Source organism: Entelurus aequoreus, linkage group LG23 (genome assembly GCF_033978785.1).
Source record: "Entelurus aequoreus isolate RoL-2023_Sb linkage group LG23, RoL_Eaeq_v1.1, whole genome shotgun sequence".
Taxonomy (NCBI): Eukaryota; Metazoa; Chordata; class Actinopteri; order Syngnathiformes; family Syngnathidae; genus Entelurus; species Entelurus aequoreus.
The window spans coordinates 43,777,001-43,792,000 of NC_084753.1; the positions used below are offsets into that span (position 1 = coordinate 43,777,001).

Below are 15,000 nucleotides of genomic sequence, written 5' to 3' on the forward strand. Positions count from 1 at the left end.
ATTTTTACACACAAATTCTTGTATTTCTTACCTTCTTGAGACTAGGGCCGCAACAACTAATCGATTAAATTGATTAAAATCGATTATTAAAATAGTTGCCGATTAATTTAGTCATCGATTCGTTGGATCTATGCTATGCGCATGCGCAGAGTTTTTTTGATTTTTAAAAAAAAATTTTAATTAATCTTTTTGTTTATTTTTAAAATAAACCTTTATTTATAAGCTGCAACATTTACAAACAGCGAAGAAACAATGATCAAAATAAGTATGGTGCCAGCATGCTGTTTTTTTTCAATAAAATACTGGATACGATAGAAATGTAGTTTGTCTCTTTTTTCCGATTACTAATCGATTAATCGAAGTAATAATCGACAGATTAATCGATTATCAAATTAATCGTTAGTTGCAGCCCTACTTGAGACCTGAGAAAAATGCTCTTCAGGACCAGCCTTTCTAGATATATAAAGAAGTGTATTTACAACATTAATAATATATACATACTATGCACATATAAAAAAAGGTAAGCTTTTAGTCAATTATTTTTGGGGGAATTTTTTGTTAGTAATTGGTTTTTAGTCTTCATTATTTACTTCAAGTTATTACAGTATGTCTCTATATACATATTTATTTTAATTTTGTAATTCATTTTGGCCAAAGGGGGCGCATTTCAAATTCTTACACACACTTGTTATTTCATATGTTGACCACTTTTAAAAAGCAACACACAGTCAATTTGAACGATCCCTCCTTTTTTGGGACCCCCCTCATTTTGAGCAGCAAATGAGACATTGTCTATCACATGCCATGTTTTTACGTGGTTTAAGTGTTCACTTGTTCACCGAGTCCTCACACCAGTGGTCCCCAACCACCGGGCCGCGGCCCGATTGGTACCGGGCCGCACAAGAATTTAAAAATATTAATATGAAATAGTGTGTACCACGGTGCACTGAGATTTATCACCAACTTACTCACCATTGTGTATTATACTCAATGGTTAACTGGACATCTTTAAGTGCTCGACGCCTCAATCATTGGTATGTGCCCATCTACAAAAGCATTCTGGGTATCACTCCATCTTATCTGTCTTGTCTTTTAACAAAGAAACAAGGAAGTCACAATCTTCGTTCAATGAATGTTCTGCAATTTGTCGTCCCCAAAGTAAGAACTGAACTGGGCAAGAAAGCATTTAGGTTTTCAGCAGCGAAGGCTTGGAATAACCAACAATGGAATATTCAACTTCAAAGCCTTGTTACGTTGAATGAGTTTAAAGCTTCTGTGAAAGGACTGCAGTCTACCTTGTCTGTATGCACATGTGTAATGTCAGCAAGTTTTAATGTCGTAAATGTGATGTTTTATGTATTTGTTTACTGTTTTTAATGTAACCTTGCTGCTGCCCTCTTGGCCAGGTCTCCCTTGGAAAAGAGATCTTTGATCTCAATGGGATTTTACCTGGTTAAATAAAGGCTAATAATAATAAAAAAAAAAAAATTTATTTTTATTTTTTTAAATGAAATCAACATAAAAACACAATATATACATTCTATATCATTATAGATCAATACAGTCTGCAGGGATACAGTCTGTAAGCACATATGATTGTATTTATTTATGTAAAAATTTTTTTTTTTTTTTTTAATGAAATCAACATAAAAACACAATATATACATTCTATATCAATATAGATCAATACAGTCTGCAGGGATACAGTCTGTAAGCACATATGATTGTATTTATTTATGTAAAAAAAAATTATTATTTTTTTAATGAAATCAACATAAAAACACAATATATATATTCTATATCAATATAGATCAATACAGTCTGCAGGGATACAGTCTGTAAGCACATATGATTGTATTTATGTAAAAAAATTATTATTATTTTTTTTTTAATGAAATCAACATAAAAACACAATATATATATTCCATATCAATATAGATCAATACAGTCTGCAGGGATACAGTCTGTAAGCACATGATTGTATTTATTTATGTAAAAAAAAAAAAAAAAAAATTATTTTTTTAATGAAATCAACATAAAAAACACAATATATATATTCTATATCAATATAGATCAATACAGTCTGCAGGGATACAGTCCGTAAGCACATGATTGTATTTATTTATGTAGAAAAAATAAAATAAAAAAAATTTTAATTTTAAAAATACACCCCCCCACCCCCCAACCGGTCCATGGGACAAATTTTAAAGCGTTGACCGGTCCACAGCTACAAAAAGATTGGGGACCACTGCTCACATGGACCAAACTTGTGTGTGTCTGAGGAGGTCAGAAAGACAAGAACACACACACACACAGACACACACACACACACACACTTGGAGCACAAGTGGTCATTTATAAACCAAAGCACTCGTGTTGGTGTGCGTCCACACAGGAAGTCAAATGACTCTGCAGCCAGGCGGCGAGGTCACAGCTTGCCACCTCCTACATTTGTCATCCCTGCGTGTGTGCGCACGTGTGTGTGTGTGTGTGTGTGTGTGTGTGTGTGTGTGGGTGTGTGTGTGTGTGTGTGTGTCTGTTTAAAGTGCTGTCTTCCAGTGAGTAAAAGTACTTAAGCGGCCCACCTGCTCCTGGCCCAGCTCCTTCCTGAGTCGGGTGTGCCACTGCAGGGTCTGCATGACGATGGCCTCCCACCGCCTCTCCAGGTTGATTGACAGCAGCTGCAGGGCCTGGCGGTGCTGCTCCGCCTCGGGGCCCGCCTCCGCCGCCGGGCCCGACTGTGGAGCAAAAACACGCGGGCGTCAGGAAGTGCGAAGGCCGACGGAGGACCCCCGGACCCCGGACCCTGGACCACCCACCTGGTCCTGCTGGAGAAGCTTCTGGCAAAGTTTGAGGACGGAGGAGACTCCTCTTCGCCGAGATCGCACGTCCGAACACAAAGACTGTGGGGGGGGGGAGGACCCAGGTCAGGTTGTGGTGCACAAACACATGCTACATGCTACATGCTACAGTCTGCTATTTATTTACATTTTGGTTTAATTGTTTTGTTTTACGTTATGTATGTTACATGTTTCATTTGACATGTCATGTCATGTTATATGTGCTAAGTTTGATGTTTCATTTGACATGTCATGTCATGTTATATGTGCTAAGTTTGATGTTTCATTTGACATGTCATGTCATGTTATATGTGCTAAGTTTGATGTTTCATTTGACATGTCATGTCATGTTATATGTGCTAAGTTTGATGTTTCATTTGACATGTCATGTCATGTTATGTGCTAAGTTTGATGTTTCATTTGACATGTCATGTCATGTTATATGTGCTAAGTTTGATGTTTCATTTGACATGTCATGTCATGTTATATGTGCTAAGTTTGATGTTTCGTTTGACATGTCATGTCATGTTATATGTGCTAAGTTTGATGTTTCATTTGATATATTTTGTATTTTATGTCTTGTTTTTCACTTGTTGCATTTTTTGTATTTTATATCTTGTTATTTTACGCGTTATATTTTACGTTGTTTACGTGTTATGTAACCTGTGTTATATCTTGTTTGTTACGCGTTATATTTTACGTTGTTTACGTGTTATGTAACCTGTGTTATATCTTGTTTGTTACGCGTTATATTTTACGTTGTTTACGTGTTATGTAACCTGTGTTATATCTTGTTTTTTATGCAATATATTTTACGTCATTTACGTGTTATGTAACCTGTGTTATATCTTGTTTTTTACGCGTTATATTTTACGTTGTTTACTTGTTATGTAACCTGTGTTATATCTTGTTTTTTACGCGTTATATTTTACGTTGTTTACGTGTTATGTAACCTGTGTTATATCTTGTTTTTTATGCAATATATTTTACGTCATTTACGTGTTATGTAACCTGTGTTATATCTTGTTTTTTACGCGTTATATTTTACGTTTACGTGTTATGTAACCTGTGTTATATCTTGTTTGTTATGCGTTATATTTTACGTTTACGTGTTATGTAACCTGTGTTATATCTTGTTTTTTACCCGTTATATTTTACGACGTTTACGTGTTATGTAACCTGTGTTATATCTTGTTTGTTACGCGTTATATTTTACGTCTTTTACGTGTTATGTAACCTGTGTTATATCTTGTTTGTGTGTTATGTAACCTGTGTTATATATTGTTTTTTACGCAATATATTTTACGTTGTTTACGTGTTATGTAACCTGTGTTATATCTTGTTTTTTACGCGTTATATTTTACGTTGTTTACGTGTTATGTAACCTGTGTTATATCTTGTTTTTTACGCGTTATATTTTACGTTGTTTACGTGTTATGTAACCTGTGTTATATCTTGTTTTTTATGCAATATATTTTACGTCATTTACGTGTTATGTAACCTGTGTTATATCTTGTTTGTTATGCGTTATATTTTACGTTTACGTGTTATGTAACCTGTGTTATATCTTGTTTTTTACCCGTTATATTTTACGACGTTTACGTGTTATGTAACCTGTGTTATATCTTGTTTTTTACGCAATATATTTTACGTCGTTTACATGTTATGTAACCTGTGTTATATCTTGTTTGTTATTCGTTATATTTTACGTTGTTTACGTGTTATGTAACCTGTGTTATATCTTGTTTTTTACGCAATATATTTTACGTCATTTACGTGTTTTAATCCGTGTTATAGCTTGTTTTTTACGCAATATATTTTACGTCATTTACGTGTTATGTAACCTGTGTTATATCTTGTTTGTTATGCGTTATATTTTACGTTGTTTACGTGTTATGTAACCTGTGTTATATCTTGTTTGTTATGCGTTATATTTTACGTTGTTTACGTGTTATGTAACCTGTGTTATATCTTGTTTTTTATGCGTTATATTTTACGTCTTTTACGTGTTATGTAACCTGTGTTATATCTTGTTTGTTATGCGTTATATTTTACGTAGTTTACGTGTTATGTAACCTGTGTTATATCTTGTTTTTTACGCGTTATATTTTACGTCTTTTACGTGTTATGTAACCTGTGTTATATCTTGTTTGTTATGCGTTATGTTTTACGTAGTTTACGTGTTATGTAACCTGTGTTATATATTGTTTTTTACGCAATATATTTTACGTCTTTTACGTGTTATGTAACCTGTGTTATATCTTGTTTGTTATGCGTTATATTTTACGTCGTTTACGTGTTATGTAACCTGTGTTATATCTTGTTTTTTACGCAATATATTTTACGTCTTTTACGTGTTATGTAACCTGTGTTATATCTTGTTTAATATGCGTTATATTTTACGTCGTTTACGTGTTATGTAACCTGTGTTATATATTGTTTTTTACGCAATATATTTTACGGCTTTTACGTGTTATATCTTGTTTTTTACGCGTTATATTTTACGTCGTTTACGTGTTATGTAACCTGTGTTATATCTTGTTTGTTACACGTTATATTTTAAGTCTTTTACGTGTTATGTAACCTGTGTTATATCTTGTTTTTTACGCGTTATATTTTACGTTGTTTACGTGTTATGTAACCTGTGTTATATCTTGTTTTTTACGCGTTATATTTTACGTCGTTTACGTGTTATGTAACCTGTGTTATATCTTGTTTGTTACACGTTATATTTTACGTCATTTACGTGTTATGTAACCTGTGTTATATCTTCTTTGTTAAGCGTTATATTTTACGTCATTTACGTGTTATGTAACCTGTGTTATATCTTGTTTGTTACACGTTATATTTTAGCGTCATTTACGTGTTATGTAACCTGTGTTATATCTTGTTTGTTATGCGTTATATTTTACGTCATTTACGTGTTATGTAACCTGTGTTATATTTCCCGTTATATCTTTCACGTAGTAAGTTTTAGGTGTTCTATTTTCCATCAAGGCCATGGTGGGTCCCTACCACGCCGAGCCCCCCCACCCCCACCCCCTCCCAAACCCTACGTGTCTAACATGCAGTTAAATCTGAGCAGGGGACAAGTCAGGAGGACTGGAGCCCCGCACATGCCGAGGCGTCTGGCTGGTCCTGGGTCAGTTGCGGTCCCGCTTAAGTCGCGGGAACCGACAGGGAAACAAGCGAGCTGCGTAAAGGTCAGTGTGTGTGTGTGTGTGTGTGTGTGTGTAAGTGTGTGTGTGTAAGTGTGTGTGTGTAAGTGTGTGTGTGTGTGTTTACACCACCTGTTTGCGACTTTACTCCCCAGACACGAGCGCGCCTCAAACTGTTTATGCTAATCCCGCCTCCTCGCTGAGGAGCACTTCTTTTACATTTTCTTTACATTTTTCCAATAAATATTAAACACTATGACAATGAAATGGGATTTCCACACACACACACACACACACACACACACACACACACACACACACACACACACACACACACACACACACACACACACACACACACACACACACACACACACACACACACACACACACACACACACACACACACGTTCTTTCATCTGCTCCCTGGCTGTGTGCAGTTTAGCATATTTGTGGCTGGCCTGCTTGTCTAAACAGGAAATAGGATGCACAACACGGCAGACAGGATCAAGAGGACAAGCCCGCTGTGTGTGTGTGTGTGTGTGCGTGTGTGTGCGTGTGTGCGTGTGTGCGTGTGTGTGTGTGCGTGTGTGCGTGCGTGCGTGTGTGCGCGTGCGCGTGTGCGTGCGTGCGTGCGTGCGTGCGTGCGTGTGACGTGAGGGCGAAGGCTCTAAACAACAACAAGATGGGCGGCGTGACGGCCGCCATGGCGAGGGGAGCTGGGAGCGGCGAATTAGAGCGGGAGAAGAATTGTTCACGGGGGAGGAAGACGAGGAAGACGAGCGGCAGGAGTTTTGTCGCGGAGGAGGAAGACGTGATGAAGATGATCTCATCAGTCTTCTCAACGCACTTCCTGCTCCGCCTCCACACCTTCTTTTTACCTGGCACCAAACTGAGCCCCCCCATAGGAGGGTTTTACTAGCCGGGGGAAGTACACAAGTGTACACACTTATGTGCTCAAAAGACCAAGTGTAAGTACACAAGTGTACACACTAATGTGCTCAAAAGACCAAGTGTAAGTACACAAGTGTACACACTAATGTGTTTAAAATACTAAGTGTAAGTACACGAGTGTACTCAAAAGACTCAAAAGTACACAAGTGTACACACTTATGTGCTCAAAAGACCAAGTGTAAGTACACAAGTGTACACACTAATGTGTTTAAAATACTAAGTGTAAGTACATGAGTGTACACACTAATGTGTTTAAAATACTAAGTGTAAGTACAAGAGTGTACTCAAAAAACTCAAAGTACACGAGTGTACTCAAAAAACTAAAAGTACACAAGTGTACACACTTATGTACACACTTATGTGCTCAAAAGACCAAGTGTAAGTACACCAGTGTACACACTTATGTGCTCAAAAGACCAAGTGTAAGTACACAAGTGTACACACTTATGGGCTCAAAAGACCAAGTGTAAGTACACAAGTGTACACACTAATGTGTTTAAAATTCTAAGTGTAAGTACACGAGTGTACTCCAAAGACTCAAAAGTACACAAGTGTACACACTTATGTGCTCAAAAGACCAAGTGTAAGTACACAAGTGTACACACTTATGTGCTCAAAAGACCAAGTGTAAGTACACAAGTGCACACACTAATGTGCTTAAAATACTAAGTGTAAGTACACGAGTGTACTTAAAATACTAAGTGTAAGTACACAAGTGTACTTAAAATACTAAGTGTAAGTACACAAGTGTACCTAAAATACAAAGTGTAAGTACAAAAATGTACTTAAAATACTAAGTGTAGGTACACAAGTGTACTCAAAATACTAAGTGTAAGTACACAAGTGTACTTACAATAATACGTGTAAGTGCACAAGTGTACTTACAATACTAAGTGTAAGTACATGAGTATACTCAAAGTACACAAGTGTACTCAAAATATAAAGTGTAAGTACACGAGTGCACTTAAAATACTAAGTGTACGTACACAAGTGTACTCAAAATACTAAGTGTATGTACACAAGTGTACTCAAAATACTAAGTGTAAGTACACAAGTGTACTTAAAATACTAACTAAGTGCACAAATGTACTTAAAATATTAAGTGTACTTAAATTAATAAGTGTAAGTACACACATGTACTTAAAATACTAAGTGTAAGTACGCAAGTGTACTTAAAATACCAAGTGTAAGTACACACGTGTACTTCAAATACTAAGTGTAAGTACACAAGTGTACTTAAAATACTAAGTGTAAGTACACAAGTGTACTTAAAATACCAAGTGTAAGTACACATGTGTACTTAAAATACTAAGTGTAAGTACACAAGTGTACTTAAAATACTAAGTGTAAGTACACAAGTGTACTTACAATATTAAGTGTAACTGTATAGCCCTTTGAGACACTTGTGATTTAGGGCTATATAAATAAACATTGATTGATTGATTGAAGTGTACTTAAAATACTAAGTTTAAGTACACAAGTGTACTTAAAATACTAAGTTTAAGTACACAAGTGTACTTAAAATACTAAGTGTAAGTACACAAGTGCCCCAATTGAGACCCAGCGAGTGTATAAAATGACTTAAGCTCCTCCCCCTCCTTCCTGACCAATGGCCTTCCAGCAACAAACAAGTCATGTGCTCTCCAGGTGTCAGTCATGTGACTTCTTAGCTGGGATGGAAGGGAAGGTCTTCTTAGATCAAAGTCTCCCCCCCCCCCCCCCCCTTACAAGGTGACGCGTCTCGTTGGTCCTCACAGCTTCTGGAAGCTTCCGACTCGCCTTCCGACTTTGTCCGCACGGAGGTCACGTGACCTCGCACGCCAGGTGGCCGCACTAACCTGTTGGCTGCGGCAAGTGGGCGGAGTCACGAGGGCCACGCATTAACGGCGAGGAAGGAAGGAAATAGAAAGTGGAAAAGGTCAAAGAGCGGGGGGAAGGGGGGGGGGGTTTAACGGGAATCGAACAGCGGGAGAAAGGATTCATCTCCACGCAACCACAGGAGGCGGAGCTACACACTTGCTGATAAGAAAGTCGCTTGTTGATCCCTCCACGTGTGTGTGTGTGTGTGTGTCTGTGTGTGTGTGTGTGTCTGTGTGTGTGTGTCTGTGTGTGTGTGTGTGTGTGTGTGTGTGTGAAGGAGGAGGAAGGACATAAGAAGGGAATGAGGAAGGAGGAAACGAAGGAGGGAAATAAGAAAAAAGGAAAGTGAGACGAAGGAGAAATGGAAAGGAAGGAAATTATGGAAGAAAGGAAGGAAGAAGAGAGGGAGTAAATGAAGGAAGAGAAAGAGGACAGAAAGACACGGGATGAAGGAAAAGAAGAAGGGAATGAAGGAAGGGTAGAAGGGCAAAGGAAATGAAGGAGACAGAAAATAAATAATGATGAAAAGGAAAGAGGAAAGAAGAACAAAGAAAAGCAAGGGAATAAAGAAGGAAAGAAAAAAAGGAATGAAGAACCAAAGGAAAGGAAGAAGGGAAGAGGGAAAAAAGACATGTTGAAAGAAAAGAAGGAGGAAATGAAGGAGGGGAAAGAGGAAGGAGGGAAGAATATAAAGATAAAAAAGAGGGAAAAGGAAGAGAAAGACAAAATAAGTAAAGCAATAATTGAGAGAGAAAAAGAAGGAATTGAAGGAAGGACAGGAAATGAAGGAAGAGAAAGAGGGAAGAAGGAAGGAGAGAAGGTGAAACAAGGAAGGAATAATCACAGGAAATAAAAAGGAAAGAAGTAAAAGTCAATGAAAGAATAAAAAACAAGAGAAAGACTGGAAGAAGAAAGAAAGACAAGAGGAAGTAAATGAAGGAAGAGAAAGGGGAGGACAAAATGAAGGAAAAGAAGGAACAAATGAAGGAAGAGAAAGAGGAAAAAGGGGAGGACAAAATGAAGGAAAAGAAGAAAGGAATGAAGGAAGAGAAAGAGGAGAAAGGGGAGGACAAAATGAAGGAAATGAAGGAAGAGAAAGAGGAGAAAAGGGAGGACAAAATGAAGGAAAAGAAGAAAGAAATGAAGGAAGAGAAAGAGGAGGGCAAAATGAAGGAAAAGAAGAAAGAAATGAAGGAAGAGAAAGAGGGTAAAGGGGAGGACAAAATGAAGGAAAAGAAGGAAGAAATGAAGGAAGAGAAAGAGGAGAAAGGGGAGGACAAAATGAAGGAAAAGAAGAAAGGAATGAAGGAAGAGAAAGAGGAGAAAGAGGAGGACAAAATGAAGGAAAATAAGAAAGAAATGAAGGAAGAGAAAGAGGAGAAAGGGGAGGACAAAATGAAGGAAAAGAAGGAAGAAATGAAGGAAGAGAAAGAGGAGGACAAAATGAAGGAAAAGAAGAAAGAAATGAAGGAAGAGAAAGAGGAGAAAGGGGAGGACAAAATGAAGGAAAAGAAGAAAGAAATGAAGGAAGAGAAAGGGGAAGACAACATGAAGGAAAAGAAGGAAGAAATGAAGGAAGAGAAAGAGGAAGACAAAATGAAGGAAAAGAAGAAAGAAATGAAGGAAGAGAAAGGGGAGGACAAAATGAAGGAAAATAAGAAAGAAATGAAGGAAGATAAAGGGGAAGACAACATGAAGGAAATGAAGGAAGAGAAAGAGGAGGACAAAATGAAGGAAAGGAAGAAAGAAATGAAGGAAGAGAAAGAGGAGAAAGGGGAGGACAAAGTGAAGGAAAAGAAGGAAGAAATGAAGGAAGAGAAAGAGGAGAAAGGGGAGGACAAAATGAAGGAAAAGAAGAAAGAAATGACGGAAGAGAAAGAAGAGGACAAAATGAAGGAAAAGAAGAAAGGAATGAAGGAAGAGAAAGAAGAGAAAGGAGAGGACAAAATGAAGGAAAAGAAGGAAGAAATGAAGGAAGAGAAAGAGGAGGACAAAATGAAGGAAAAGAAGACAGGAATGAAGGAAGAGAAAGAGGAGGACAAAATGAAGGAAAAGAAGCAAGGAATGAAGGAAGAGAAAGAAGAGAAAGGGGAGGACAAAATGAAGGAAAAGAAGGAAGAAATGAAGGAAGAGAAAGAGGAGGACAAAGTGACGGAAAAGAAGAAAGAAATGAAGGAAGAGAAAGAGGAGAAAGGGGAGGACAAAATGAAGGAAAAGAAGAAAGAAATGAAGGAAGAGAAAGAGGAGAAAGGGGAGGACAAAATGAAGGAAAAGAAGGAAGAAATGAAGGAAGAGAAAGGAGAAAGGGGAGGACAAAATGAAGGAAAAGAAGAAAGAAATGAAGGAAGAGAAAGAGGAGAAAGGGGAGGACAAAATGAAGGAAAATAAGGAAGAAATGAAGGAAGAGAAAGAGGAGGACAAAATGAAGGAAAAGAAGAAAGAAATTAAGGAAGAGAAAGAGGAGAAAGGGGAGGACAAAATGAAGGAAAATAAGAAAGAAATGAAGGAAGAGAAAGGGGAGAAAGGGGAAGACAACATGAAGGAAAAGAAGGAAGAAATGAAGGAAGAGAAAGAGGAGAAAGGGGAGGACAAAATGAAGGAAAAGAAGAAAGAAATGAAGGAAGAGAAAGAAGAGGACAAAATGAAGGAAAAGAAGAAAGGAATGAAGGAAGAGAAAGAAGAGAAAGGGGAGGACAAAATGAAGGAAAAGAAGGAAGAAATGAAGGAAGAGAAAGAGGAGGACAAAATGAAGGAAAAGAAGAAAGGAATGAAGGAAGAGAAAGAGGAGAAAGGGGAGGACAAAATGAAGGAAAAGAAGAAAGAAATGAAGGAAGAGAAAGAGGAGGACAAAATGAAGGAAAAGAAGAAAGGAATGAAGGAAGAGAAAGAAGAGAAAGGGGAGGACAAAATGAAGGAAAAGAAGGAAGAAATGAAGGAAGAGAAAGAGGAGAAAGGGGAGGACAAAATGAAGGAAAAGAAGAAAGAAATGAAGGAAGAGAAAGAGGAGGACAAAGTGAAGGAAAAGAAGAAAGAAATGAAGGAAGAGAAAGAGGAGTAAGGGGAGGACAAAATGAAGGAAAAGAAGAAAGAAATGAAGGAAGAGAAATAGGAGAAAGGGGAGGACAAAATGAAGGAAAAGAAGGAAGAAATGAAGGAAGAGAAAGAGGAGAAAGGGGAGGACAAAATGAAGGAAAAGAAGAAAGAAATGAAGGAAGAGAAAGAGGAGAAAGGGGTGGACAAAATGAAGGAAATTTAAGGAAGAAATGAAGGAAGAGAAAGAGGAGGACAAAATGAAGGAAAAGAAGAAAGAAATGAAGGAAGAGAAAGAGGAGAAAGGGGAGGACAAAATGAAGGAAAATAAGAAAGAAATGAAGGAAGAGAAAGGGGAGAAAGGGGAAGACAACATGAAGGAAAAGAAGGAAGAAATGAAGGAAGAGAAAGAGGAGAAAGGGGAGGACAAAATGAAGGAAAAGAAGAAAGAAATGAAGGAAGAGAAAGAAGAGGACAAAATGAAGGAAAAGAAGAAAGGAATGAAGGAAGAGAAAGAAGAGAAAGGGGAGGACAAAATGAAGGAAAAGAAGGAAGAAATGAAGGAAGAGAAAGAGGAGGACAAAATGAAGGAAAAGAAGGAAGAGAAAGAGGAGAAAGGGGAGGACAAAATGAAGGAAAAGAAGAAAGAAATGAAGGAAGAGAAAGAGGAGGACAAAATGAAGGAAAAGAAGAAAGGAATGAAGGAAGAGAAAGAAGAGAAAGGGAAGGACAAAATGAAGGAAAAGAAGGAAGAAATGAAGGAAGAGAAAGAGGAGAAAGGGGAGGACAAAATGAAGGAAAAGAAGAAAGAAATGAAGGAAGAGAAAGAGGAGAAAGGGGAAGACAACATGAAGGAAAAGAAGGAAGAAATGAAGGAAGAGAAAGAGGAGGACAAAATGAAGGAAAAGAAGAAAGAAATGAAGGAAGAGAAAGAGGAGAAAGGGAAGGACAAAATGAAGGAAAAGAAGGAAGAAATGAAGGAAGAGAAAGAGGAGGACAAAATGAAGGAAAAGAAGAAAGAAATGAAGGAAGAGAAAGAGGAGAAAGGGGAGGACAAAATGAAGGAAAAGAAGAAAGAAATGAAGGAAGAGAAAGGGGAGAAAAGGGGAAGACAACATGAAGGAAAAGAAGGAAGAGAAACAGGAGGACAAAATGAAGGAAAAGAAGAAAGAAATGAAGGAAGAGAAAGAGGAGAAAGGGGAGGACAAAGTGAAGGAAAAGAAGGAAGAAATGAAGGAAGAGAAAGAGGAGAAAGGGGAAGACAACATGAAGGAAGAAACAAAGGAAAGGAAAGGGGAAAATAAATGAAAGGAAAAAAATGAAGAAAGGGAAAGATGAAAGAAAGGAAGTAAGAAAAGAAGGAAGGAAAAAGAACAAAATAACTGGAAATGAAAAAGAAAAGAGGAAAAGAGAAAAAGAAGGAGGATAAAAGGAAGAGAAGATGGAAGGAAAGAAGAAGAAATTGAAGGGAACAACGTCAAGAAGAAGAAAGGAAAGAGGAAATCAATGAAGGAAAGGAAGGATGAAAGAAGTAAGGAAAGGAAGAAGGACATGAAAGAAGAAATGAAGGAAGGAAAACATGTCAAAAAAGAAGAGAGGAAAGAGGAAACAAATGAAGGAAGGAAGAGAGGACAGAAGGAAATGAAGGAAGAGAAAGAAGATCAAAGAAAATGAAGGAAAACAGGAAGTGTGTACTATTTAAAAATAGTGTGTACAAGTAGTGTGTACTATCTATAAAATAGTGTGTACTATTAGTGTGTACAATCTATAAAATAGTGTGTACTATTAGTGTGTACAATCTATAAAATAGTGTGTACTATTAGTGTGTACAATCTATACAATAGTGTGTACTATTAGTGTGTACAATCTATAAAATAGTGTGTACTATTAGTGTGTACAATCGATACAATAGTGTGTACTATTAGTGTGTACAATCGATACAATAGTGTGTAATATTAGTGTGTACAATCTATACAATAGTGTGTACTATTAGTGTGTACAATCTATAAAATAGTGTGTACTATTAGTGTGTACAATCTATAAAATAGTGTGTACTATTAGTGTGTACAATCTATAAAATAGTGTGTACTATTAGTGTGTACAATCTATAAAATAGTGTGTACTATTAGTGTGTACAATCTATAAAATAGTGTGTACTATTAGTGTGTACAATCTATACAATAGTGTGTACTATTAGTGTGTACAATCTATACAATAGTGTGTACTATTAGTGTGTACAATCTATAAAATATTGTGTACTATTAGTGTGTACAATCTATACAATAGTGTGTACTATTAGTGTGTACAATCTATAAAATAGTGTGTACTATTAGTGTGTACAATCTATAAAATAGTGTGTACTATTAGTGTGTACAATCGATACAATAGTGTGTACTATTAGTGTGTACAATCGATACAATAGTGTGTACTATTAGTGTGTACAATCTATACAATAGTGTGTACTATTAGTGTGTACAATCTATAAAATAGTGTGTACTATTAGTGTGTACAATCTATAAAATAGTGTGTACTATTAGTGTGTACAATCTATAAAATAGTGTGTACTATTAGTGTGTACAATCTATAAAATAGTGTGTACTATTAGTGTGTACAATCTATACAATAGTGTGTACTATTAGTGTGTACAATCTATACAATAGTGTGTACTATTAGTGTGTACAATCTATAAAATAATGTGTACTATTAGTGTGTACAATCTATAAAATAGTGTGTACTATTAGTGTGTACAATCTATAAAATAGTGTGTACTATTAGTGTGTACAAAGTGTAAAAAGTGTGTACTATTAGTGTGTACAATCTATAAAATAGCGTGTACTATTAGTGTGTACAATCTATAAAATAGTGTGTACTATTAGTGTGTACAATCTATACAATAGTGTGTACTATTAGTGTGTACAATCTATAAAATATTGTGTACTATTAGTGTGTACAATCTATAAAATAGTGTGTACTATTAGTGTGTACAATCTATACAATAGTGTGTACTATTAGTGTGTACAATCTATAAAATAGTGTGTACTATTAGTGTGTACAATCTATAAAATAGTGTGTACTATTAGTGTGTACAATCTATACAATAGTGTGTACTATTAGTGTGTACAATCGATACAATAGTGTGTACTATTAGTGTGTACAAT

At 36.5% G+C, this 15,000-nt stretch overlaps 1 protein-coding gene and 2 long non-coding RNA genes across 5 annotated transcripts in view; 2 read left to right on the plus strand and 1 right to left on the minus strand.

Moving 5' to 3' along the window:
• LOC133640927 (uncharacterized) overlaps window positions 1-2,286 on the plus strand; it is a 41,900-nt gene extending 39,614 nt beyond the window's left edge. The window contains exon 4 of the long non-coding RNA XR_009824222.1: window positions 2,228-2,286. This is a non-coding gene — a long non-coding RNA (uncharacterized LOC133640927). The remainder of the gene's footprint in view (window positions 1-2,227) is intronic.
• Window positions 1-15,000, minus strand: part of akap6 (A kinase (PRKA) anchor protein 6) — a 173,763-nt gene that overhangs the window by 29,402 nt on the left and 129,361 nt on the right. For all 3 annotated transcript variants that reach the window (XM_062034641.1, XM_062034642.1, XM_062034643.1), the window contains 2 exons: window positions 2,820-2,903; window positions 2,586-2,738 (listed from right to left, as the gene is read on the minus strand). In XM_062034641.1, coding sequence (XP_061890625.1) covers window positions 2,586-2,738; window positions 2,820-2,903 — 237 coding nt within the window. The remainder of the gene's footprint in view (window positions 1-2,585; window positions 2,739-2,819; window positions 2,904-15,000) is intronic.
• The window catches only part of LOC133640928 (uncharacterized), a 14,338-nt gene continuing 5,348 nt past the window's right edge, over window positions 6,011-15,000 (plus strand). The window contains exon 1 of the long non-coding RNA XR_009824223.1: window positions 6,011-6,043. This is a non-coding gene — a long non-coding RNA (uncharacterized LOC133640928). The remainder of the gene's footprint in view (window positions 6,044-15,000) is intronic.